The sequence below is a fragment of the Schistocerca serialis genome, chromosome 7 (assembly GCF_023864345.2).
Source record: "Schistocerca serialis cubense isolate TAMUIC-IGC-003099 chromosome 7, iqSchSeri2.2, whole genome shotgun sequence".
Classification (NCBI taxonomy): Eukaryota; Metazoa; Arthropoda; class Insecta; order Orthoptera; family Acrididae; genus Schistocerca; species Schistocerca serialis.
In genome coordinates this window covers 308124419-308149901 of record NC_064644.1, presented here as the reverse complement: position 1 = coordinate 308149901, position 25483 = coordinate 308124419, and the positions used below count along the sequence as shown (strand labels likewise).

Genomic DNA, 25483 nt, shown 5'->3' with positions numbered 1-25483 from the left:
ATGGAACGCAACTTCAAAACCGTAAAAAACACGTGTTTTGACAGAGCACAGAGAAATTGTGTGGTTCTGAAACTGTTGCATTCGTTTGTTGCAGCTTATGTGATAAGCTATTACGTTTTCATCATTTCCTTGGGAGTGATCACACTCACTTTCATACGAACACCTAACTCGGCGAAGGAGGCATATCTCAGTCACTCACCAGAAGTACAAATTAGGTGCGTCGATAACTCATGCCTATCATCTGATACACACGTGGTCGCTAAAGTCATCTATGACACACCAGACATGTTTTCCGGTTGAGGATTATGTTGACTTGTCGCCTTGTCATCAAAGTTCGCGGTTCCCATTCGAGACCCACTTCCTTTCGGCTGCTAATAGAGTAGTTGTGCAGAATCAACTTTCACAATAGGTCCCTTCCTCTCACTTCGCTGTTGCAAACCGACGTTACGCCATTACACAGACACAAATCTGAATGCAGCGGAAAAAGAAAAACATTGACACGAGGAAGCTTTGAACGTGGCTCTTCTACAGGGCAGTCCAACACCGTGACCACTGAAGCACGACACCGTTCATTGTTTCTATTTTGCCTTAAAAAAAAAAAAAAATTCAGTACACCTTCTTCCTGTTTTCACGCTTGATCTGAATTCAGTTTTTAACGAGCTGTCCACTGGCCCCTCTTAGTCCCCCCCCCCCCCCCCCCCATCTGCCTTTGGCTCGGGAGTGTCATCTTTGTGCCGTCATTTTCGTGCAGTGTTTTACAGTGAGTGTTCCGTGTTGTGTCTTTTGGGAAGCGTTGCGAACGCCATCATACTGTCGCTGGGTGTGATTTTTTATGTCTTGCGAACAGAAACCAGACTGTCGCCATGTTTCTTAATTGTGTGTCTACTATGTTACTTGTCTGATTCCTGTGTAATTTATTAACATTGCCAACCCCTTTTGCTTTCTGTTTTAACTTTCCGCATTTTTCCGCCATTTTACACTTTACGTCACCGTTTTATCGCCTGTATTTCTTGTTTCTTTTCTTCTTCCGTTTTTAAAAAAGTCTGTAGGCTGTAGAGCAGCGTAGTAAGCTGCTGCCAGCCTGCCCCCTTCGGGGAGGAATTGAAAATCAATAAAGAAAAAAAAAGGGCCCCTCTTACCACAAAATATGAGGGGGGGGGAGGGGTGCGATGGGGAGTTTCCCATACGAGAACCGCGGCCTGCACGGATATTAGCGGGCCGCAGTTCGACGACTACCGTACTAGAGGGAACGGTAAAGGGCGAAAAGCTTAGAGAACGAGATTCGGACACACCCAGCAAATAACTGAGGACGTAGATTGCAAGTGCTACTCTGAAATGAGAAGCTTGGCGCTGGGGAGGAATTCATAGCAGGCCGCATAAAAAAAAATGAAGAGCCCTTCGAAATGCACGTCACGGGGTACTCACTGCGCATGGCCCAGGGCTGCAGCTGTTGGAGGGCGGTGCGGTAGAGAGCGGCGTGCTGCCTGCACGCGCCGCCCACGTCCGAGGCGGGGGCGGCCTCCCCCGGGGCCAGTGGCGGCAGCAGGGCGGCGACCAGCACGTCTTTGGCCGGCTGCGCCGCCGACGCCGACGCCGTCGCCAGGAGCGACGCCAGCACGAGCGACACCGACTGCGCCGTGGCCCGCAGCATCACTGACAAGTAAGCGCGCGCGACTCCTGCCCCGGCCGCCGGCGGCCGCCTTATATAAACAATGGCGGCGCGCCCGGCCCCACTTTCACTGTGGGTCCGTCGTCACCTGCCTCCCCGCCGCAGCCCGCGGGCCGATGACCGACAACAGCCGCCCCTAGCACAGTGACACAGTGAGCGCCGGCCGGCCTTGGGCAGACGAGTGGCCACTTATCTCCGCCGGCCAGGTGATCGGCCGACCGAGTGCCCCGTCGCCTCGGCTCGCGCAGCCTCCGCAATTCCACCTCGTGATTAACTGCGGTCTTACGTTTCCGTCCTTCGCCACTCCACTCCGTTCACACGGTTGTTGACCCCTCGGTGCGGTAGTCTTACATAAAAGTAACTGTCGGAAATATCCCTCAAAATAAAATCACCCGTTCTTACTTGCCCCCATAATAAAGCTAATTATCTCCTGAAACATTGTGTCATTCTTCAATCCCCACCATTATCATTATCACTACCGTCATCATCATCATCATCATTGTCATCTTCTCCTTCATTTTCAGATATTAATTGCCACGCCTGATCCGTCTTACATTGCTTCGGCTTATTTGGTCCATGTCGTTGTTGTTGTGGTCTTCAGTCCTGAGACTGGTTTGATGCAGCTCGACATGCTACTCTATCCTGTGCAAGCTTCTTCATCTCCCAGTAACTACTGCAACCTACATCCTTCTGAATCTGCTTAGTGTATTCATCTCTTGGTCTCCCTCTACGATTTTTACCCTGCACGCTGCCCTCCAATGCTAAATTTGTGATCCCTTGATGTCTCAGAACATGTCCTACCAACCGGTCCCTTCTTCTCGTCAAGTTGTGTCACAAACTCCTCTTCTCCCCAATCCTATTCAACACCTCCTCATTAGTTATGTGCTCCGCCCATCTCATCTTCAGCATTCTTCTGTAGCACCACATTTCGGAAGCTTCTATTCTCTTCTTGTCCAAACAATTTATCGTCCACGTTTCACTTCCATATATGGCTACACTCCATACAAATACTTTCAGAAACGACTTCCTGACACTTAAATCTATACTCGATGTTAACAAATTTCTCTTCTTCAGAAATGCTTTCCTTGCCATTGCCAGTCTATGTTTTATATCGTCTCTACTTCGACCATCATCAGTTATTTTGCTCCCCAAATAGCAAAACTCATTCAGTACTTTATGCTTCTCATTTCCTGCTCTAATTCCCTCAGCATCACCCGACTTAATTCGACTACATTCCATTATCCTCGTTTTGCTTTTTTTTATTTTCATCTTATATCCTCCTTTCAAGACCATGTCCATTCCGTTCAGCTGCTCTTCCAGGTCCTTTGCTGTCTCTGACAGAATTACAATGTCATCGGCGAGCTTCAAAATTTTTATTTCTTCTCCTTGGATTTTAATTCCTACTCCAAATTTTTCTTTTGTTTTCTTTACTGTTGGATCAATATACAGACTGAACAACATAAGTAACGCAAAAATTCAACATTAAAAAGGAATAGTTTCCGCATAGGAACTCGACCCAGAAATCCTAGGATGACCGTCCTTCTGTTGCGCTAAACGCTGCATGGAACGTACAGTAATGGAAATAAGTTGAAAGGCAGGGTTTCACGAGAGTAATAGTACACTGTCAAAAGCATAAATGTATCGAATTTGCCAAGGACACACATACGACATAAGCAATCGTGATGGAATTACAAAGTTTGTAAATTGAAGGAGAATGGGGGAGAAATGAAAGGATTATTGATATCAGCTGCATCAGGACTTTGTCCGGCATCAGCGGCGACGAGTGAAAACGTGTACCAGACTCAGATTCGAACCCAGTCCAAGCTTAGAATTGTATCGTTGACTATCGATAGTCGCCTCTCTGCCGAGCGCAGAGCGACAGTGGGGAGCTGTGGCGTAGCTTTCGTGGAGCGTGGTCGGAGAGCTGTGTTGATGACGTGGCTGCATCACGTATCTTACGAGTTATGGTGAGATAATTGAAAATGAAACGTCCTGGCAGATTAAAACTGTGTGCCGGACCTAGACTCAAACTCGGGACCTTTGCCTTGCGCGGGCAAGTGCTCTACCACTGAGCTACCCAAGCACGACTCACGCCCCCTCCTCACAGCCTTACTTCTGCCAGTACCTCGTCTCCTACCTTCCAAACTTTACAGAAGCTCTCCTGCGAACCCTAAGTAGGAGACGAGGTACTGGCAGAAGTAAAGCTGTTAGGACGGGGCGTGAGTCGTGCTTGGGTAGCTCAGTTGGTAGAGCACTTGCCCGCGAAAAGCAAAGGTCCCGAGTTCGAGTCTCGGTCCGGCACACAGTTTCAATTAGCCAGGAAGTTTCATATCAGCGCACACTCCGCTGCAGAGTGAAAATCTCATTCAGGTAATTGAAAACGTTTGCCACCCAAGTTTTGCGTTTATTTTCAGTGTTCACGACGCAGTATCAATGTTTATCCAAAAGGTGATGTTTCTCGGTTTCGTGTGTCGTGACGGAAGAACAACAACCGACCGCGTTGCGGCGGTAACGGAAAAATAATGTGGTCCGGAATGATCACGCCCACGCTCATGTTATAAGCTATTGAATTGTTTAGTACTGATGGAAGAACTGTGCCAATCGTCGACTGATAAAACATCCTTTGAACAGTCATTGCCGCCCGGGATTAACCGAGTCATGGACTGTACGGCTGGTCCCGGCGGAGGTTCGAGTCCTCCCTCGGGCATGGGTGTGTGTGTTTGTGCTTAGGATCGTTTAGGTTAAGTAGTGTGTAAGCTTAGGGACTGATGACCTTAGCAGTTAAGTCCCATAAGATTTCACACACATTTGAACATTTTTGAACAGTCATTGCACCTTGTTTTTGCATTGGATGGCATCATTTAGACAGCAACCTTATACATCACAATGGACACGTACTTGGAGTACAAATACTGATCACGTCCATTGTCGAATAATGCTAATTGTCAACAGTGCAGCCCCACCCTGTGCAATTGTTTAACAGAATACAGTGGATTCTACCAGATCAACTTGGTATTGTTGGTGTGAATGGCTCCTCTCTCTGATAGACAATAGTTATTACAGGACACATCATCGCAGGCAGTACAGAGAGCAGCAGATCAACCGTCGCGGGAAGGACCATGTACCTGGGCTTAGGCACACGGTCGTTAAATATGCAGCCCCGTTCCTGTGTCAAGGGAGCGTTGTACAGTCTCAAGTGCTGAAGGCTAGCTTTTATCAGTACTGCACATCTACCCCCTTTCCTCCCGGGCGTGTTTACACCAGAATCTCCTGCTTATTAGACAGCTGCGTTGACTATTGTGCCACTCGGATACATTGTTCAACTCCATTATTTCGGCATTCCCTTCGGCCGACGCACATTGCCACCTAGAGCTACCTACCCGCAAGCCCTGCCTATTTCCTCCATGGTCGCTACTGTGAGATTCCCGCAGGAAGTCGGACGTATTTGTGCATCCGCAACGAATATGGTGTGTCCATGTCCAAACGAGGCGAGTCACTTATACGAATATGTGATTGGTGGCCATGTCCGAAAGAACAGACACCATTCATTCATGTAATTACAAAGTTTCTTTCATAACACGAGTAAAAAGTAAGGCGCTTGCATTTCCTGGATAGAAGCTGGAAGCTAGTATAATGGCACTTATGCTCCTGTCGTGTTACCCCATTGTTAGTACTTTGTCCAACCTCCGTTCTTCCTAATTACCTCAGCTTTGATTTTGTTAGGGTTTGTAGTTCTCGTAGAGAAATTGTCGGATACTCTTCTCGTATCTCTTATTCTGCTCACATACCGTCTCATATCGCCTTCCAATGCGATAAACACGTATTTCAAGTAACTCAGAGTGTAAGTAGGCTGTTTAGGTTTTCTTATTGGTAACGCCACGTAGCACTCTGTATGAAAAATCACTGGCTGTGCTGTGTGCAGTCTGTGGCTAGTTTGCATTGTTGTCTGCCATTGTAGTGTTGGGCAGCTGGATGTTAACAGCGCGTAGCGTTGCGCAGTTGGAGGTGAGCCGCCAGCAGTGATGGATGTGGAGAGAGAAATGGCGGAGTTTTGATATTTGTAAGAATGGATGTTATGAACTCCTATATATATTATGACTTTTGATGATATTAAGGTAAATACATTGTTTGTTCTCTATTAATATCTTTCATTTGCTAACTATCCCTATCAGTAGTTAGTGCCTTCCGTAGTTTGAATCTTTTATTTAGCTGGCAGTAGTGGTGCTCGCTGTATTGCAGTAGTTCGAGTAACCAAGATTTTTGTGATGTAAGTGATTTGTGAAACGTATAGGTTAATGTTAGTCAGGGCCATTCTTTTGTAGGGATTTTTGAAAGTCAGATTGCGTTGCGCTAAAAATATTGTATGTCAGTTTAAGCACAGTCATGTATAATTGTTCAAAGGGGACGTTTCATATGTCGACCCTTAGCCGAGGATACCTCACTGGAATCTTCTGATTTTTCCTTGTAGTTTGTGTAATTAGTGTAGATTTTTTTATTGCTAGCGCGTAAATGTAGAGAGAATCTTCTTTGTAGTTGCAGCCTTTCATTGTTGTACAGTAAACAGTTGTGGCATGCATGTAGATTTGCACCAAGTATTTCGCTGCTGCGCTTGCAGTTAACGAGATATTATTTTCAGTGCTATGTTAATGTGTTCTCTTATTTTTGCTCTTCAAATTGTGCTTTTCTGTGTTATCATGTGAAATATTGTGACAATAATGGCGTGTGAAAAACGTAATACTAGGCTCCAAAGTAAACTGAGAAATAATAGTGACGACGAGTGTAGCTTACCAGCACCGCTGTGTAATGAATTAACAGACATTCAAAGTAGTAATTTGGTAATTGCGCATAGGGAAATGGAGCGGGTTGCAAATAATGGTGTACACAGTGAAACAATTAGTGAACAGGGAAGCATTATCGATCGATCGGTCGGCAACAGCTCGCCTCAGGAATCCGAAATGACAGGAAACAATCTCGCAAATACTGTAGATTCAGGTTTTGGGTCCTCGCCGTTTTCTCAAATAAGTGAAGACACACTTTCTGCTTGTCAAAATGTGAATGTTGCCGGTGCAAATGCACTGCCGAAAAGCATAGAGGAACAGATTCCAAACACTAATACATTATTATTGCAATTAATGCAACAAATGAAACAAAATCAGAGACAAACACAGCAACAGTTAGACACAATGCAACAAAATCAGAGTCAAACACAGCAAAAGCTACAAAAGTTAGACACAATGGAACAAAATCTTCAAAAGTTAGACACAATGGAACAACACCAGAGACAAACATAGCAACAGTTAGACGCAATGGAACAAAATCTTCACACCACGCTTGAACAAACACGTGAAGATTTAACTACTGAGTTACATAACATTGAATCGAAATGCCAAAAAGTCTGTAATGACGTAAAAACACAAATTTGTGAGCATTTTCAACCTATTTTTTCGCGGCATGAAAATGCATTACAGAATCACGAAGCAGCCATAAAAGAACTGCAAACTATTGTTCATGAAAATCATGAGACCTTGCAAGCTAAAGTTGACTCAGTTGCATCTACCGATTCGGTTACGCAACTTGCAAAAACTCAGGAAAACTTAAAGGACACGGTAGATACTCTGAAACTTGGTTCAGAAAAACACACTGAGGAAATAAGTACACTATCGGAGAAAGTAGCCGAACTTTCGGATCAGTTCACTAATTTATCTACGAAGGTAGATGATAATCTGAATGACACAAAACTGGTAGTCTTTAATGACACAGAAGAGTGCAAACAAATTAGGAAATTCAATCAAAATCAAATCAATATACAGTACAAAAGAGAAATCCGGCAAGTACAAGATCAGTTGGCACAAGTAATACAAAAATTACAAATTTCAGAGGACACTCGCGCTCCAACACAGGAAGAGGGACTTAGAAATACAGAAAAGCCACAAAATAATAACACAGGGCATTTCGGAAGTTTTGAAAGAAATTGGCAATGTGCACCGAATTTTGAGATGGAACGGCCGACACGACCTAACAATGACCGATATGCGACTCGCCGACATGATGATTTCGACTATAAGCTGTTCATTACCACACGTAAATTCAAAACATTTAAGAATTCTGGCAACGACATTCATCCACAAGCATGGCTCCATCAACTCTCTCATTGTTTTCCTCCCAACTGGTCGTTAGAACACAGATTAGAATTTATGTGTGGCTACTTAGAGAATGAACCAGCTGTAAGAATGCGATCGATCATTCACGATTGTCACAGTGAAGGAGAATTTTATCATGCCTTCCTCTCAGCGTATTGGTCTCAAGCTACACAAGACCGAGTAAAACATTGCATCATAATGACGAAACATTTCGAACAATCTGAATTCTCCAGTCTTGTGAAATATTTTGAAGACATGTTGCACAAGAATCAGTACCTGTCAAACCCATACAGCCCCTCAGAACTCATCCGCATTTGCTTAATCAAATTACCTGAACATTTACGACATATTATTTTGGCAGGACGTTGCAAAGACGACATTGAAGCTTTTCAGGGACTCTTACAAGAATTAGAAATTGACACTGACAATCGCGGAACGCGAAAACAGGAACACAACAATTACAGGTCACATCTGTCACAATTCCGCGATGAAAGAAATAATAACTGGACACGACAAGGCTATTCTCACAACACATATCGTGACCAAAACAGACACCACCCGTATTACAACCATTGGCAGAGTAGTAATAATTGCAGGGAAAGATCACCTCTCTGCGGCAGTGACTATCACAGAGACAATCAGAGAAAGAGACAATATGGGAACCAAAATAGTTATTATCAAGGGAGACAGAATAACTTTAGACGCAACGGTCCAGCGCGCAGTTACGATTCAGGGAGAAATTCTCCACCACGTGACCGACAAGAAAGAAACTATGGCATCTACCAACATGACGACAGACGATATGATCGTAACAACAGACCTGAATTGCATCAGAACTGGCGGGATTCAAACAGAGCAGGGCCCTCTCGAGGAGGTGAATTTGTAGAAGTTAGGTCTCCAAATCCCAATAACGACGCGCGCCAACAAAGAGACAACAGGCAATGACTCATACCGCTGGCAGCCACGAAACGTACGTATGAAACTGACGACGCAGCTGCCGTAGCTAGTAATTACGTAAAAATGGAAGACATTAGGGACATCTTACTCCAGGAACACGACGTAAAACATAACAACATTGCATATCCTGTGATTCACATTACAGTAAATGACGTAAAATTTACGGCAGTACTTGACTCTGGCAGTCCCATTTCAGTAATTAGTGAAACAGCCTTTAGCAAATGTAACAAATCGAACGATTGCCCCACACTTCCGTTACGTAAGATTAAAGTACAAGGTGCAATCTATGGAAAAAGTGTAGATGTAAGCCAACAAACCAACTTAGAATTCTTTTGTCAAAGCCACAGCTTCTCTATGAGCTTTCTTATTGTTCCATTATTGTCGACGGAAATTATATTGGGAGTAGACTTTTTGAATGAATACAAAGCAATCTTAAACTTTCACGATGCTGAAATAAGTTTAGAGAAAGAAGGTAAGTCAATAGCTTTGAAATTTGAAGATTGGCTCTCAAACCATGACGAGGAAATTAATCGGCTTTACCTTCTGTTAGACAATAGTTCGGAGTTTTCTACGGAACTAGACACTAACAATCACTCTGCAAGTACTGACAGGGATGATATCGACGACATATTTGATACTAATGAGTTAATTCAAAATAAAATTCAAACAATTGAGAACTGTAATGACATTGATAGGCAGGACCTTTTTGAGATTTTACATGCACATTCCACAGTTCTTACTCACAAAACAGGAACAATCAAGGGATTTCAATACCAATTTCGTGTTCGTGAGCATACTAAATTTTGTGTTACACCATATGTAATTCCAGCACATTATAGGGACCGTGTTAGAACAGAAATACAATCTATGCTTAATGAGGGCATTATTGAGCCTGCAGTAAGCTCATACAACAATCCATTACATGTTGTCAAGAAGAAAAATTGATCGATCAGGCTTGTCTTAGATTCGAGACAAATCAATACTATCATCATTCCTGAAACAGACAGGCCGCAAACGTTGGAAGAACTTCTTCAAAATTTTAATGGCGTAAAAGTGTTGTCTTCTATTGATCTCAGATCCAGCTTTTATCAGATCGAACTTCATCCAGAATGTAGAAAATACACAGCTTTCCTTTGTTTCGGCGTTTGTTATCAGTTTCGGAAACTTCTTTTTGGTTTGAACATTTCTTCGGCAGCATTCATTCGTGGGCTAAATTCCATATTACCTGAGTTCTTAAAAAGTCACATCACCTTATATGTGGACGATATTCTAATAGCGGAAGCTTCATTGGAACAACATAATCGCATCCTCAACAGTTTGTTACGTATTTTTGCAGAATCTGGAATTACAGTTAACTTGGAAAAGTCTGAATTCGGTAGGTCAAAGGTGAGGTTTATGGGACATATTATTTCTTCTGAAGGCATTCAGCCAGATCCTGAAAAGTTAGAAGCAATCAGAGCCATTCCAGTTCCATCCACAAAAAAACAAGTCCGCAGTTTTCTAGGTCTCGTGAATTTTTACCGTCGTTTTCTGAATATGCAAATTCTTGTTACACCAAAACTTTGTTCTCTCACTGGAAAAAATACTATTTGGAACTGGGACGAACAATCACAGTTGGAATTCAATTCTTTGAAAGAAGCGTTACCTAACGCGCCAATACTAGCTCATCCAGATCTGTCACAAGATTTCTGCCTTAGCACAGATTCTTCTAAAGTCGGTCTTGGTGCCCATTTATTTCAAGAAGCCATAGAAAATGACACTACTGTTCAGAAAACCATTGCTTTTGCTAGCCGAGTGCTAACAAAATCTGAAAAAAATTATTCCGTTACTGAATTAGAAGCTTTAGCTATCGTTTGGGCATTTAACAAATTCCGTTTCTTTCTTTCTGGTAAGCACGTAAAAGTATACAGTGATCATCGTGCATTACAATTTCTTATGTCTTCAAAATTAAATCATGACAGGTTAAAACGTTGGGCATTGTTTCTGCAAGAATTCCGCTTCACAATAGTCTACATTCCCGGCAAGGAGAACATTGTTGCGGACGCACTGCCACGCGCACCGGCTGGGCTTGAGAAAAGTAACACAGAAGGCAACCTCGAGAAAAATTTCAGTACTCTTTACATTCAGAAAGTCGCCTTTGAAAACTTCATCACCACATCTTTAAAGGACATTGGTCATGAACAAGATAAAGATCCGATTTGGAAAGACATTAAGTGCAAATGGCATGGAAAGACACACACACAGATTCGGCATTATTACCTGTTTAGAAACAACATACTCTTCAAACGCTGCACTGTTGATGACAAGCTATGGGTACTTTGCATTCCAGACGATTTTGTTAATAAGCTCATTTGGTACATTCATTTCAGCTACGCACATTTTGGTCCACGAAAATGTTATCATATTCTTCGAACGACTTGTTATTTTAACAATATGGAAAAAAGAATTCGAAGAGTCTTGTCTATTTGTAAACTTTGTCAAAAGGCGAAACCATCTACTGTCTCACATCGTGCTTCGTTGTTTCCTATTATTCCTTCTAAATTAAAAGAATTTGCTGCTGTTGATCTCTTGGGACTGCTTGTCAGAACATCTAATGGATTTTCGTACGTTCTAGTCGCTGTTGAACTTACTTCGAAATTTGTTTCTTTCACTCCGTTACGTAAAGCCACTGGACGGTCTGTATCCAACGCCTTTGTTAAAAATTTCTTACGTGAAGTTGGACACGTTAGTAAAGTCATTTCAGATAACGGACCGCAATTCAGATCTGCTGTTTGGTCACGCACGCTTCGGAATCATAAAATCAAACCTGTTTTTATTTCATTGTACTCACCACATTGTAACCCGTCTGAACGGATTATGAAAGAAATCAATAAGCTTTGCAGACTTTATTGTCACAGAAAGCATCAGCATTGGGACAGATATTTACACTTATTTCAAAACGTGCTGAATGAAATGCCTCACGACTCCACTGCTTCACCACCTACTCTTGTGCTAAAGAATGAAGAACCACCGAACAGAATCAGAGAGCTTGTACCTTTCCTGAATACACGTAAACTTCGACACAAAGACATAATTGATTTGGCTATTAAAAATATAAAATCTGCAGCAGACAAAAGGAGAAAACTACATGGTAAAGCAAATGCAAAGAAATTATACATTGGTCAGAAAGTTCTCATTAAAGCTCATTCATTGTCACATAAGAAGAAACACTTGAGTCACAAATTCTTTCTAGTTTACAATGGACCATACAGAATCCGACGTATACCACATGATAATTGCGTTGAAGTTGAAACTCTGCGTACTAGGAAGAGTAAAGGTTTACACCACATTTCACATGTAAAACCATTTATTGAGAGATAATCTGCTTTTTAACTTTGTCTTTGCCATAAAACTTTTCACTTCACATTTCTAGTATGCTTTGTCAGACTTAAGAAACTGTTAACATGCAACAATGTTTGAAGTTAAATATCCAGTCTAGAACCTAGGGAACATTTTTAAACAGAAATTACGATTGCATTGTTATAGTGAACAGACGACACAGTGTTGTATTTGTACATTCTTGCTTGTTAGTTGCACGATTACGTAACAACTATCAGGCTCACATACTTAGAACATATACCGGCACTGCTAATGAGATTTTCATGCAACATTTTGGTTTACTTGAAAAGACATTCTTTATTTGAAGTAATTTCTGTGGGATTAAAGATGACTTAGCACTTGGTTTCTTTGACAGCTACACAATTATATCACAACGCTACTAATGTGTGACACAATTTACATTGTTGCTTTTGTGCTGTATCTGCTTTATATCTGCACAGTTTTTCTGAATTCTTCTGGAAAGTAAAACATGTTTTAGTAGTAACTTTTGTGGTATAGCTACAATGAAACTGCCTTTTCCGTAGCACAACCATACGTTACAGCACAGTACTTTCTTCATCATGGCAATAAGCGTAATAACTAAGATATCTATACGCAAAGCATTTCACTTTTGTTTATCATGAGGTAAGTACATTGACTTCTGCAGAACTTAGCTTTCGGAGGATGACAACTACGACACTTCCACAGAGATTATCTTACAACAAGACGCACAGTTTAGCGCTACAGTACATGTATTTGAGTGATTAATTTTATACTTAAAACATTTATTTTTAAAGGTTTTTGAATTACAAAGAAAGTTTTCCGTGATACATTTTATTCCATTGCAATAATCTGTAACACCTGAGGGTATAATTACATTAATCCTCAGGGGGTACATGCTTACTTTGTGTACCATGTGTTTGGCAAGCACAAGGAGCCCTAGCTAATATGGTATTTGCTTATACAACTTTACACATCGGTACCATATTTATCTAACACAGAATTACACAGCTATCTGATCATTTAACTGAGAGAGACAAATATTTATTTTACTACATCAGTGACAGATGTTTGCGTAATTACACAGTTGGATAACTTCACACTTATGAAACTGTATTTTGTATTTACTTTGTGAATTATTCATATTTTTTCGGAACCATTGTGATGGTATGGAGCTTTGAATGATGTATTTGGTATGGGATCATGATTTTTAAAGCACGTTTGAGGTAGATGACACCATTTAAATGAGCAGAGAATTTTTTTTAGGTTTTGAAATTGTTGCAGAAAGCTACGACATTTTTCAGATTTGACTGAGGTGTTATGATGTTATTTTTATGACGACGATGTGTATTATGCTGCTGAGGTATGTTTATGATCAATAAGCTGATGCTATATGAGGAATTTGATTATGCTACGTATTTGTTATGATGAAATATTGAAGAAGTGTCAACGAATATGTATATGTGTAATAAGGTAAGGAATAATGAGTAGTGGTTAGGGACTCTGGTTTGTGAGAAAGGTTGTTGGAAACCAAGAATCGTACTTTAAGAGTTATGAAATGTATGTAAATACGTGAATGTATTACAATGCCGATGAAAATTTTTTGGACACTGTTATATCAATAGCATTTTGTTTCTACAGATTTGTAACGCAAATTTTTGACCTGTGAAATATTTTTATATGAGACTGTCACTTTAGCGGAAACTGCTGTTGTAAATATTTCGGGAGGAAAATTAATTGATCACCTGCACATAATGCGTCGTGGGCACCCAGCTGGGCGACAGTCGCCTGGAAAAAAGCCATTAGCGTGTGCCTTTCAGAGGCACAAGTGGAAAAAAAGGGAGGCCATTATCCTCGCTATTGACGTTCCTTTGTAGAAAGCATTGCAAAGACGACACGGTTGAACTTGGAAACATATGATTACACTGTGGAGCTCTTAATTTATGATATTTACTAAATTGCCTAATGAAATGAAGAGGAACATTTTTACATCTATTGTCTTGCTAGTTGAGAGAAATGCCATATGGCTTGCTTTATGTATATATTTGCTCATTTCGTTTAATATCTAGTTTATAGCTGCCCTGCAGCATTGGTTAAAATAAAATTTTATAGATGTACTAATATAAATATTTTCTGTCTACAGATCGAGTAAATAATAATTTTTTTCAAAAAAATGAGGGAGCACAAAAAGACATTTACCTTCACAGGAACTGCATTCATAATTTTCTTTTCAAGTACTTGGTAATTTATTTTGTAGAATAAGTTGTGGTGCACCACTTTAATTACATAGACATTAAGATGTGAATAGACATTTCCCTTATCTGCATTGTTGTCTTTAGTGTACTATTTTTTCTGCTTGAGCTTTCTTATGTTTAGGTATAAGTTATAGCGTTTGCTGCTGCTGTTCGCCAGGCATAGTGTTACTGAATTTGACTTTGTATTACTCTGTTAAGTCAGTTTTACTACTGATTTATTTTTCTTCTTTGCTGCACAATGCCTTATATTAGTTGTAATATTGCAATTGCTTTGCCCATTTGTATTTTTTTTGTCATTGCTATTTGTATTAATTGTTTTGTGCTGCTGCATTGCCTCGTCCCTTAGTTTAGCATCTGAGCTCAGTAGATTTAAGTTAGCTTAAGAGGGGGTAGACTATATAAGATAATGAGTTGTGATGAATTGGAAGAAATGCATTGAGAAGCTATAAGAATATGGTTTGGCCAAAAAAGTATTTTGAAAGAGGAGATGAACAAAAAAGTAGAGTTTAGAGACAACAAGTTTAGGTAGGATTTTCTTGGAAATAAATTATGTAAGATAATAGAAAATAAATAATGAGGTAAGAAATATGTGAACATATAAATACAGAAAGCATGCTTGGATAGGATGTTTTGGTGAAAACAAATGTTGAAATAAGACGAAAGATATGGAATGAAGTTTTGGGTTGGACTGCAGTACCAAATGTTACACTGAAAACGAACCCTGTCCTTTCCATTGTGTTATCCCCCTATGTGTTTGTGTACTCTTGTATATTTCTGTTTTTCCTGTCTTTATGTGTTTAGCTAAAAAGAGTTATGTTGTAGAATTTTTCTAATAATATGTTATTTACTTTGTAAAGATGTTTAGACATTATTTATTCTGTTTTGTTTTAATGCTCATGTGTGAAGTTGTTTCAAAAGTTATTCTGATCTTTTATGTATGTACTTATGTCATAATTCCTGTAACACTGATGTATATGTTATTTCGATTCTTTTGTAAAGCCTGTATTACTACAAATGTTATCTGTATTGTTATGTTCTTTAATGATGTATTTTGTACCTTTGTAATTGTATTCTTATGTTATAAAATTGTAATTGACACCAGTTCATCATATTATTAACTTGTAAGTTCCATTACACTGCACACATTTCTATTGGTCATACTATATGGACAATATGTGAGAAGTAGGGACTGTTAGTGTTTGCATGTGTGTTAATAATTCGGCAAGGGACTGGATAACAGCATTACTGGTTCTAAGGACATTTCAAAAAAAATTTTTGTGAGTGCACAAGTGGTGGTTCATGGACTTGCTATATTGTCCACAAGACTCTTCGATGGTGATTGTGCACCTACACAGTCGCAACAGATGGCTGCTGGCCGTCTCTACAAGGACTACAGTGGGTCTAACCTTTGATGACTCACCAACACCATTATTTCTACAAGGACTGCAGTGGGTCTGCACCTCTGGTGGCCCACCAATACCACAATCTCTACCAGGACTACAGTGGGTCTGCACCTCTGGTGGCCCACCAATACCATTATTTCTACAAGGACAGCAGTGGGTCTACTCTGTGATGACCTACCTACCAATATTCTTCAAAACTTCGACTGACTCTGCTGTGGGTTTGCTCTGTTGTGGCCCATTACCTGTCTGCATGTCAAGAGTCAGCACTGTCTTTCCATTGGAAGGACAACGCTACTTCTTCAAGACTGCATGGAAATACACTACTTCCGTGTGCCTTCTCTTTTACTGCTCAGACTTTGAGAAAAAAAATAAACACTGCAATTTTACTGTGATGAATGATCAGGACTGTCTTTATGGACTGTGAGAAAATTTTAGCTTTTGACCAACATTGTATCAATAAGTGTGTGCATTTGGTATCTTTGGTATTGTAATTATGAAAATTTTTTTTCAAATCTGTATTGGCCAGTGCCCAAAAAAATTTGTAAAATTTTTTGTGGGGAGCATGGGGGCTATGTAAGTAGGCTGTTTAGGTTTTCTTATTGGTAACGCCACGTAGCGCTCTGTATGAAAAATCACTGGCTGTGCTGTGTGCAGTCTGTGGCTAGTTTGCATTGTTGTCTGCCATTGTAGTGTTGGGCAGCTGGATGTTAACAGCGTGTAGCGTTGCGCAGTTGGAGGTGAGCCGCCAGCAGTGATGGATGTGGAGAGAGAAATAGCGGAGTTTCGATATTGGTAAGAATGGATGTTACGAACTCCTATATATATTATGACTTTTGATGATATTAAGGTAAATACATTGTTTGTTCTCTATTAATATCTTTCATTTGCTAACTATCCATATCAGTAGTTAGTGCCTTCCGTAGTTTGAATCTTTTATTTAGCTGGCAGTAGTGGTGCTCGCTGTATTGCAGTAGTTCGAGTAACAAAGATTTTTGTGAGGTAAGTGATTTGTGAAACGTATAGGCTAATGTTAGTCAGGGCCATTCTTTTGTAGGGTTTTTTGAAAGTCAGATTTCGTTGCGCTAAAAATATTGTATGTCAGTTTAAGCACAGTCATGTATAATTGTTCAAAGGGGACGTTTCAAGAGGTTTTACCCGGGGTCGAAATCCGGGTTACACGCAGGTCAGGGCAAGATAGATATAACTTTTATCTTCAAACCACATTTTTGTTTCTAGCAGAACCATACACAGATGCATTATCTTGTTGAAGTATTAGACTTTCGTCCCCTAGGTCTTCATACTTTCCAATCAGTTCTATTTCTAGCATTTCATTGTACACAGAGTCCATTTTAGTGTTCATCCAAGCAATTGCTACGTTTACATGGGGCTTCCAAAATCGGGTTTCGTAAACCTATTCAACAAAAACGTTTCTGGTTGGTTACATGAACATTCCAAAATCGATTCTGTAAATCCATTTCTAGCTGCCGGTTTTCCACTTCCGCAGCCGATTTTAGTTACCACGTTAATGCTCAACCGTTTTTGAACCGTGCCTAGATTGTCAGGTTACGTCTTATTTTCAAAATATTCGACTAATGTGAACGAGGCAACTTATTGTACATTGAAGGAAAAGCAAAAATATTAGACCCAGCATGAAACTGTCTACCTCTAATATTTAAGTGAAAAGAAATAATGACTATGCTGACTATATCAAAAACTGGAACATCTGTTTCTGCCTACCTCTAATATTTAAGTGAAAATAAATAATGACTGTTCTGACTGTACCAAAACTTGAACATTTGTTTTCCAGACGCCATATTTCACTGGGCTAGCAAATCCGCTCCAGACCTTAACGTGTAAACATGAAAGCGAAATTTGGTTTTCGTCTTTCGGAAGATGTATCGCATGTAAACATAGTGAATGCGTGATTTCCCTTTAATACAGAATGCTGCCCAAATCATAACACTTCCACCATCAAAATTTCTGCTCATTCTTGCCTGCTGCTCTGTTTTCAGATCATGCCAATAATACTAAAATCCATCTCTCCCATGTAAACTAAACATCTTCTCATCACTAAGTATCACTTTATCCCATTCTGAAGTACCTGACATACGTTTATCAGCAAACTCTAATATAGACTGCTTATGCTTCGGTGTTAATGTGGACTTATGCAGTCGTTTCTTGTATGAAAGACAATTGTCATGTGATAAAATTTGTCGTATACAGTCACTGGCAACCGTAAATTAGCAAAAATTTGAGAACAATAACGGTTATTTTCAGCCCTTGCTTTGCGCAAAAGTAACCCTTTCCATGCCTCAGTTAATTTTCTACTTTGCCCATATTTTCCGTTCTGTACACATCGTGCGTCCAGTCTAACAAAATTAACAATGACTCTACTCGAACAGTTGATCTTCTTGACAATTTGACGATTAGAGTCCCATTTCCTTGTACGCATTTATTTTTGCTTTTTCAACACGTGATAACTGTTTTCTGCGTGACATTGTCACAATTGTGCTTGATGTGCACAACATTTTCAATGTCACTAATGCCGTCTGTTTCCTATCTGCCGTAATGACATGTACGCACACACCGACACCCCACAGAGCCGACTGCCTTTACATTGAGTTCCATCCTCTACCACGTAAATCGTTGATATCTTGTTATATGCAGTACTACTGGCATCAAATGCGATACCATTTGACTGCATTTGTCGATGTACTGGATTTGATACTATAGCGTATACATTGTGCACAACTGTTCCAACCGACAATGTTAATTTTCCTGCAAATATCCATGCATAGATACCGATTTTCACCACTGTGGGCTGACATAAATGGCTGATGACTCTTCCAACCCACGACAAAAATGCTATTTTTTTCTTTTTAAATGCTTTGGCCATCTGGAGCTCCCACTTGTGTCGCTCACATTTTTGCCCAAGTCCTGGGTATACGATAAATTTGTTCGAAATATGTGAGGGCGAGTAGGCGTGGTCCCCTTGGTAGTTGCTCCGCCTTATTGATGCCGTCCCTTCTTGGATCTTCCAAGACGTACTTATTCACGATGTATCATCTTCATTTCAAGCACAAGGCTTTTTTTGCCTATTACGGTACCCATCGCTTCCTTGATCTTCCTGAGTTCCTCTAGCAAGTCACTTAAATCTCGTTATCTGGAGAGGTAATCTTTGTCCTACGTTTACTCTAATTTTTCCAACCTTTTTGTATTTTATTGAGGATCTTAAATATATTCAGTCCTTCCATAATTTCTGAATTTCGAAATATGTTGGTTCTTGTGCATCCCTTTTCTGGTCTTAGAAAACAAACCTCTGTATGTGGCTTTCTTGGCGTTTACTTATAACCCACCACTCACTTCCGTAAACAAGTATACTGGCATTGTTTTCTAAAATTTCAGTTTCTTTTCCTCGTTTTATATTTTATTTTTAGTTCTTAAGGTTCCACATATATCCCCAAACTTTGTCAACTACTTCTCTACGTCTTCGTCAAGCTTATATACTACTTCGCAACCTAAACACGACGAGGGTCGTTCAAAAAGTAACGCAACATTTTTTTTTTAACATTGAGAAATATTCCCACTTCAGCCTCTATAGTTTCATGAAGTTCCAATAGGTGCCAGCACTATACGTAGACTTCAAAATGGCGTCTGTAGCAGAGGTGCGTTCGAAGCAGAAGGCTGTCATTGAGCTATTTTTGGTGGGACATGACAGATATTCATAGGCGCTTTCAGCAGGTCTGCGGAGACCTAGCAGTGAACAAAAGCACAGTGAGTCGTTGAGCGAGGCGTCTGTCATCAACGCAACAAGATCGCGAAAACCTCTCCAATCTCTCGCGTGCCAGTCGGCCGGCAGCACACAGCTGTGGCTCCTGCAGTGTGGGAACGCGCGGACACTCTCATTCGAGGTGATCGACGGATCACAGTCAAACACCTCGCTGCCCATCTGGATGTCTCTGTTGGTAGTGCTGACACTTTCGTCCACCAGCTGGGGTACTCAAAGGTGTGGGTCTGCTTGGTTCTTCGTCGTCTGACAGAAGATCATAAAGATCAAGGGAGGACCATCTGACAGAATTGCTTGCGTGTTACTAGGCTTATCGTGAGAATTTTTGTCGGACATCATCAAAGGCGATAAAACATGAGTTTATCACTTAGAACCGGAAACAAAACGGCAATCCACAGAGTGGCGCTTCACCACATCTCCTCCGAAGAAAAACTTCAAAGCCGCATCCTCAGTCGCTAAAGTAGTGACTACGGTCTTCTGGGACTCTGAAGGGGTATTCTGTATGATGTCTTCCCTCATGGTTCAACGATCAATTCTGAAGTGTATTGTGCTACCGTCAGGAAAATGAAGAAACGACTTCAGCGTTTTGTTGGCCACAAAAATGCAAATGAACCGTCTCCTTCCCCATGAAAAAGAGAGGCCTCACACAAATGTGGGCCTCCGATAGAAGCCCATAAAACTTCATTGGATTGTTCTTCCTCATCCATCCTACAGCCCAGATCTCGCACCCACTTCCATCTGTTTGGCCCAGAGAAGGATGCACTCCATGGGAAGCAGTACGTGGATAACGGGGAGGTTACTGATGCAGCAGGACGTTGAATCCGACGTTGACTAGTGGAATGGTACCATTCGGGCATAAGGGCCCTTCCAGTGAGGTGTCGTAAGGCAGTCGCACTGAACAGAAATTCTGTTGAAAAATAGGGTTTTTTAGCCAGAGAAGTGCGGAATAATACTGTGTATTGAAATCCTGGATCAAACCAACCTGCTTTCAGAAAAAAAGTGTTACTTCAGTACTGAACGCCACTCGTCGTTAAAATATTTGACCTGTTTTATTGTCATTATTGGATAACGGGGAGGTTACTGATGCAGCAGGACGTTGGATCCGACGTTGACTAGTGGAATGGTACCATTCGGGCATAAGGGCCCTTCCAGTGAGGTGCCGTAAGGCAGTAGCACTGAACAGAAATTCTGTTGAAAAATAGGGTTTTTTAGCCAGAGAAGTGCGGAATAATACTGTGTATTGAAATCCTGGATCAAACCAACCTGCTTTCAGAAAAAAAGTGTTACTTCAGTACTGAACGCCACTCGTTAAAATATTTGACCTGTTTTATTGTTATATTGTTAATCACAATTTTTGTCCGTTTTCCGTTAAAAGCCACTGATTTTGTCTTCTTTCTTGAATTCATTAAATGGTACTCATCACAAATCTTATTTAATAAATGTCGTCTTCGGTCTTCGCCATCAAGCAGTTCAAGCGGTAATTTCTGTTAATCTTTATAGCCCTGTTAAAAATCTCCTTCCTTTTTCGTATTCCATCAGATAATTTCTTTGTTTGCTGCTAATTATTACTTTCTCTGTTTCTTGGCATCTATTTCATGGCTTATAGTGGTAACTGCCATTCTGACATTCTTTCCACATCTATTGTCGGTAGTTAGGTTTTTGAATATCTGCATATTACTAGACACAGTTCGTGCGTTTTCGTCAGGGTCTAGAGAAGAGTTACGCAGCACGTGCCGATAGTCCGTTTATCTGCATAGTTCAATTTTCTATGGTCTTTAGTATGACAGGGTCCGCGATTGTTGTGTACAGATGCGAGCCGAGTTGGTGACACTTCGCTTCCAGCTTCAGGCTGTGATGGCTTCGGTTACACAGCTTGAGGTTGCAGTGGATGAGCACCACTGTTGTGGGCCGGCCGTGGGTATCCAACGGACGTCCAGCACGTCAAGAGTCCTCCGATCGGTCGTCACCGGTGGCCAATCCAGTTACTGCTCGCACTGAGGCCGACCACTCACCTGTGGTCGAGTGGGAGATCGCCCCGGGGCGAAGCAGGCGGCGAAAGACTTCCCAGGCGGCCGCACGTGAGGCCTCCCCAGTTTGTCTGACAAACAGGTTCCAGGTGCTGTCTGTGGCTGACGCTTTCGCTGAGCCAGATGCTGTCACCTGTCCTGTTTCAGAGGAAACCACTCAGCCTGCAAGATCCGGGCAGTCACAGAGGGTGGGATTATTGGTAGTTGGGAGCTCCAACTTTAGGCGCGTTATGGGGCCCCTTACGGACTTGGCTGAGAAGAAGGATAAGAAAACCAATGTGCACTCCGTGTGCATTCTGGATGGAGTCATTCCAGATGTGGAAAGTGTCCTCCGGGATGCCATGAAAAGCACAGGGTGCAGCCAACTGATGGTGGTTGCTCACGTCGGTACCAATGATGTGTGTTACTTTGGTTCAGAAGAAATTCTCTCTGGTTTCGAGCGGCTAACAGAAGTGGTAAAGCCCACCACTCTTGCTTGCAAGATGAAAGCAAAGCTGACCATTTGCAGCATAGTCGACAGGACCGATTGCGGACCTCTGGTACAGAGCCGAGGGGAGGGTCTGAATCAGAGGCTCACACAGTTCTGCGACCATGTAGGCTGCAGATTCCTCGTCTTGCGCCAAAGGGTGGCTCGGTTTCGGGTTCCGCTGAATAGGTCAGGTGTCCACTATACGCAGGGGGCGGCTACACAGTTAGCAGGAGCTGTGTGGCGTGGACTGGGCGATTTTTTTAGGTTAGAGGGTCTCAGGAAAACACAAGAAGGGCTTCATTCACAAGGCGTGCAGGCTGAACACAGAAAGAACGTAGGTACAGGAACCATCGGTATAACCAGAGCTCCAAGAGCTAATACAAAGCACTGATGCTCAAATCGTTATAGGGACTGAAAGCTGGCTAAAGCCGGATGTAAGCTCAGCCGAAATTTTTGCGAAGAACCTAACGGTGTTCCGAAAGGATAGGCTAAACACGGATGGCGGTGGCGTGTTTGTTGCTGACAGAAGTAGTTCAACTTGTCGCGAAATTGAAGTAGATACTTGCTGTGAGTTAGTATAGGCAGAGGTCATTGTTGGCAACCGGAATAAAATAATAATTGGATCCCTATACCGGCCTCCCAATTCAGATGATACAGTTGATGAAAGGTTCAAAGAAAACTTGAGTCTGATTTCAAACACGTACCCGACTCATACGATAATAGTTGGTAGTGACTTTAATTTACCCTCGATATGTTGGCGAAAATACATGTTTAATTCCGAAATTGTGCTAAACGCATTCTCTGAAAATTATTTCGAGCAGTTAGTTCATGAGCCACCGCGAGCAGTAAACTTGACCTCTTAGCAACAAATAATCCTGAGTTAATAACGATCATCAAAACCAATTCAGGAATTAGTGAACACAGGGTTGTCACAGCGAGATTGAATATTGTAATCCCCAAATCCTCGAAAAATAAGCTAAAAATATACCCATTCAAAAAAGCAGATAAAAATTCACTTGACGCCTTCCTGAGAGACAATCTCCATTCATGCAAATTAATAATATAAGTGTAGACCAGGTGTGGCTTAAATTCAAAGAAATAGTATCGGCAGCAATTGAGAGATTTATACCAAATAAATTAACAAACGACGGAGCTGATCCTCGTTGCTACACGAAACGGGTTAGAACACTGTTGCAGAAACAACGAAACAGACATGACAAATTTAAACAGACGCAAAATCCCCGAGATTGGCGATCTTTTACAGAAGCTCGAAATTTAGCGCGGACTTCCACAACGAAACTTTGTCTCAAAACATGGCAGAAAATCCAAAGAGATTCTGGTCGTATGTGAAGTATGTTAGCGGCAAGAAACAATCAATGCTTTCTCTGCACGATAGCAATGGAGATACTATCGAAGACAGTGCTGCCAAAGCAGAGTTACTAAACACAGTTTCCCGAAATGCCTTCCAAAAGAAGACTTAGTAAATATTCCAGAATTCGAATCGAGAACAGCTGCCAACATGAGTAACGTAAAAGTAAATATCCCCGGAGTAGTGAAGCAACTTAAATCACTTAATAAAAGCAAGTCTTCCGGTCCAGACCGTATACCAATTAGGTTCCTTTCGGAGTATGCTGATGCATACTCTCCTTACTTAACAATCATATACAATCGTTCGCTCAACGAAAGATCCGTACCCAAAGACTAGAAAGTTGCACAGGTCACACCAATATTCAAGAACGGTAGTAGGAGTAATCCGCTAAATTGCAGGCCCATATCGTTAACGTCGATATGCAGCAGGATTTTTGAACAATCGTACATTGTGTTCGAACATTATGAATTAACTCGACGAAAACGGTCTATTGACGCGCAGTCAACATGGGTTGAGAAAACATCGTTCCTGTGAAACACAACTCTTTATTCATGTGAAGTGTTCAGTGCTATTGACAAGGGATTTCAGATCCATTCCGTATTTCTGTATTTCCGGAAGGCTATTGTCACTGTACCACACAAGCGGCTCGTAGTGAAATTGCGTGCTTATGGAATATCGTCTCAGTTATGTGACTGGATTTGTGATTTCCTGTGAGACAGGTCAGTTTACAGTTCGTAGGAATTGACGGAAAGCCATCGAATAAAACAGAAGTGATTTCTGGCGTTCCCCAAGGTAGTGTTATAAGCCCTTTGCTGTTCCTTATGTATATAAACGATTTGGGAGACAATCTGAGCAGCCGTCTTCGGTTGTCTGCAGATGATGCTGTCGTTTATCGACTAATAAAGTCATCAGAAGATCAAAACAAGCTGCAAAACGATTTAGAAGAAACATCTGAATGGTGCGAAAAGAGGCAGCTGACCCTAAATAATGAAAAATATGAGGTCATCCACATGAGTGCTAAAGGGAACTCGTTAAACTTCGGTTACACGATAAATCAGTCTCATCTAAAAGCCGTAAATTCAACTAAAGACCTAGATATTACAATTACGAATAACTTAAATTGGAAGGAACGTATAGAACATTTTGTGGGAAAGGCTAACCAAAGACTGCGTTTTATTAGCAGGGCACTTAGAAAATGTAACAGACCTACTAAGGAGACAGCCTACACTACGCTTGTCCGTCCTCTTTCAGAATACTGCTGCGCGATGTGGGATCCTTACCAGATAGGACTGACGAAGTACATCGAAAAAGTTCAAAGGAAGGCAGGACGTTTTGTATTATCGTAAAAAATGGGAGAGAGTGTTACAGAAATGATACAGGATTTGGGCTGGCCATCATTAAAATAAAAGCATTTTTTCGTTACGACGGAATCTTCTCACGAAATTCCAATCACCAACTTTCTCCTCCGAATGCGAAAATATTTTGTTGACACCGACCTACATAGGGACGAACGATCACCACGATAAAATAAGGGAAATAAGATCTCGTACGGAAAGATATAGATGTTCATTCTTTCCGCGCGCTATACGAGATTGGAATAATAGAGAATTGTGAAGGTGGTTCGATGAACCCTCTGCCAGGCCCTTAAATGTGATTTGCAGAGTATCCATGTAGATGTAGATGTAGATGTAGATCTCCCATTTATCTCTACATTCATCTGTTACATCGTTTATTAGTTCAACTTTTGACTCTTTTCTATTACGTTCGTATTTGTTTCATCTAATTTTGTGCATCCCTTCACATAGCTTATGAATCTCGTTTCAGAGCTTGAATCCTAATTCTCTGTCGTTTGGGTAAGTGTCCAGGACCCGATACCATATGGAAGCAGAGAAATTGCCATGCTTTTATAAAATTTACTTTTTATTACTTTCCTCGCCTTATTTTTTATAAAGTTCTGTATCCAGCGCCACAACTATATTAGACGTTTATTATCTACATATTGATCTTCTCGCTGTAACACCACCACACAATACCACCTGTGGTTAGACCA

At 41.2% G+C, this 25483-nt stretch overlaps 1 protein-coding gene across 1 annotated transcript in view; it reads right to left on the bottom strand.

Annotated features, from left to right (window-relative positions):
• Window positions 1–25483, bottom strand: part of LOC126413035 (O-acyltransferase like protein-like) — a 274571-nt gene that overhangs the window by 165119 nt on the left and 83969 nt on the right. The window contains exon 2 of the mRNA XM_050082929.1: window positions 1426–1573. Within this exon, the coding sequence (XP_049938886.1) occupies window positions 1426–1573 (148 nt within the window). The remainder of the gene's footprint in view (window positions 1–1425; window positions 1574–25483) is intronic.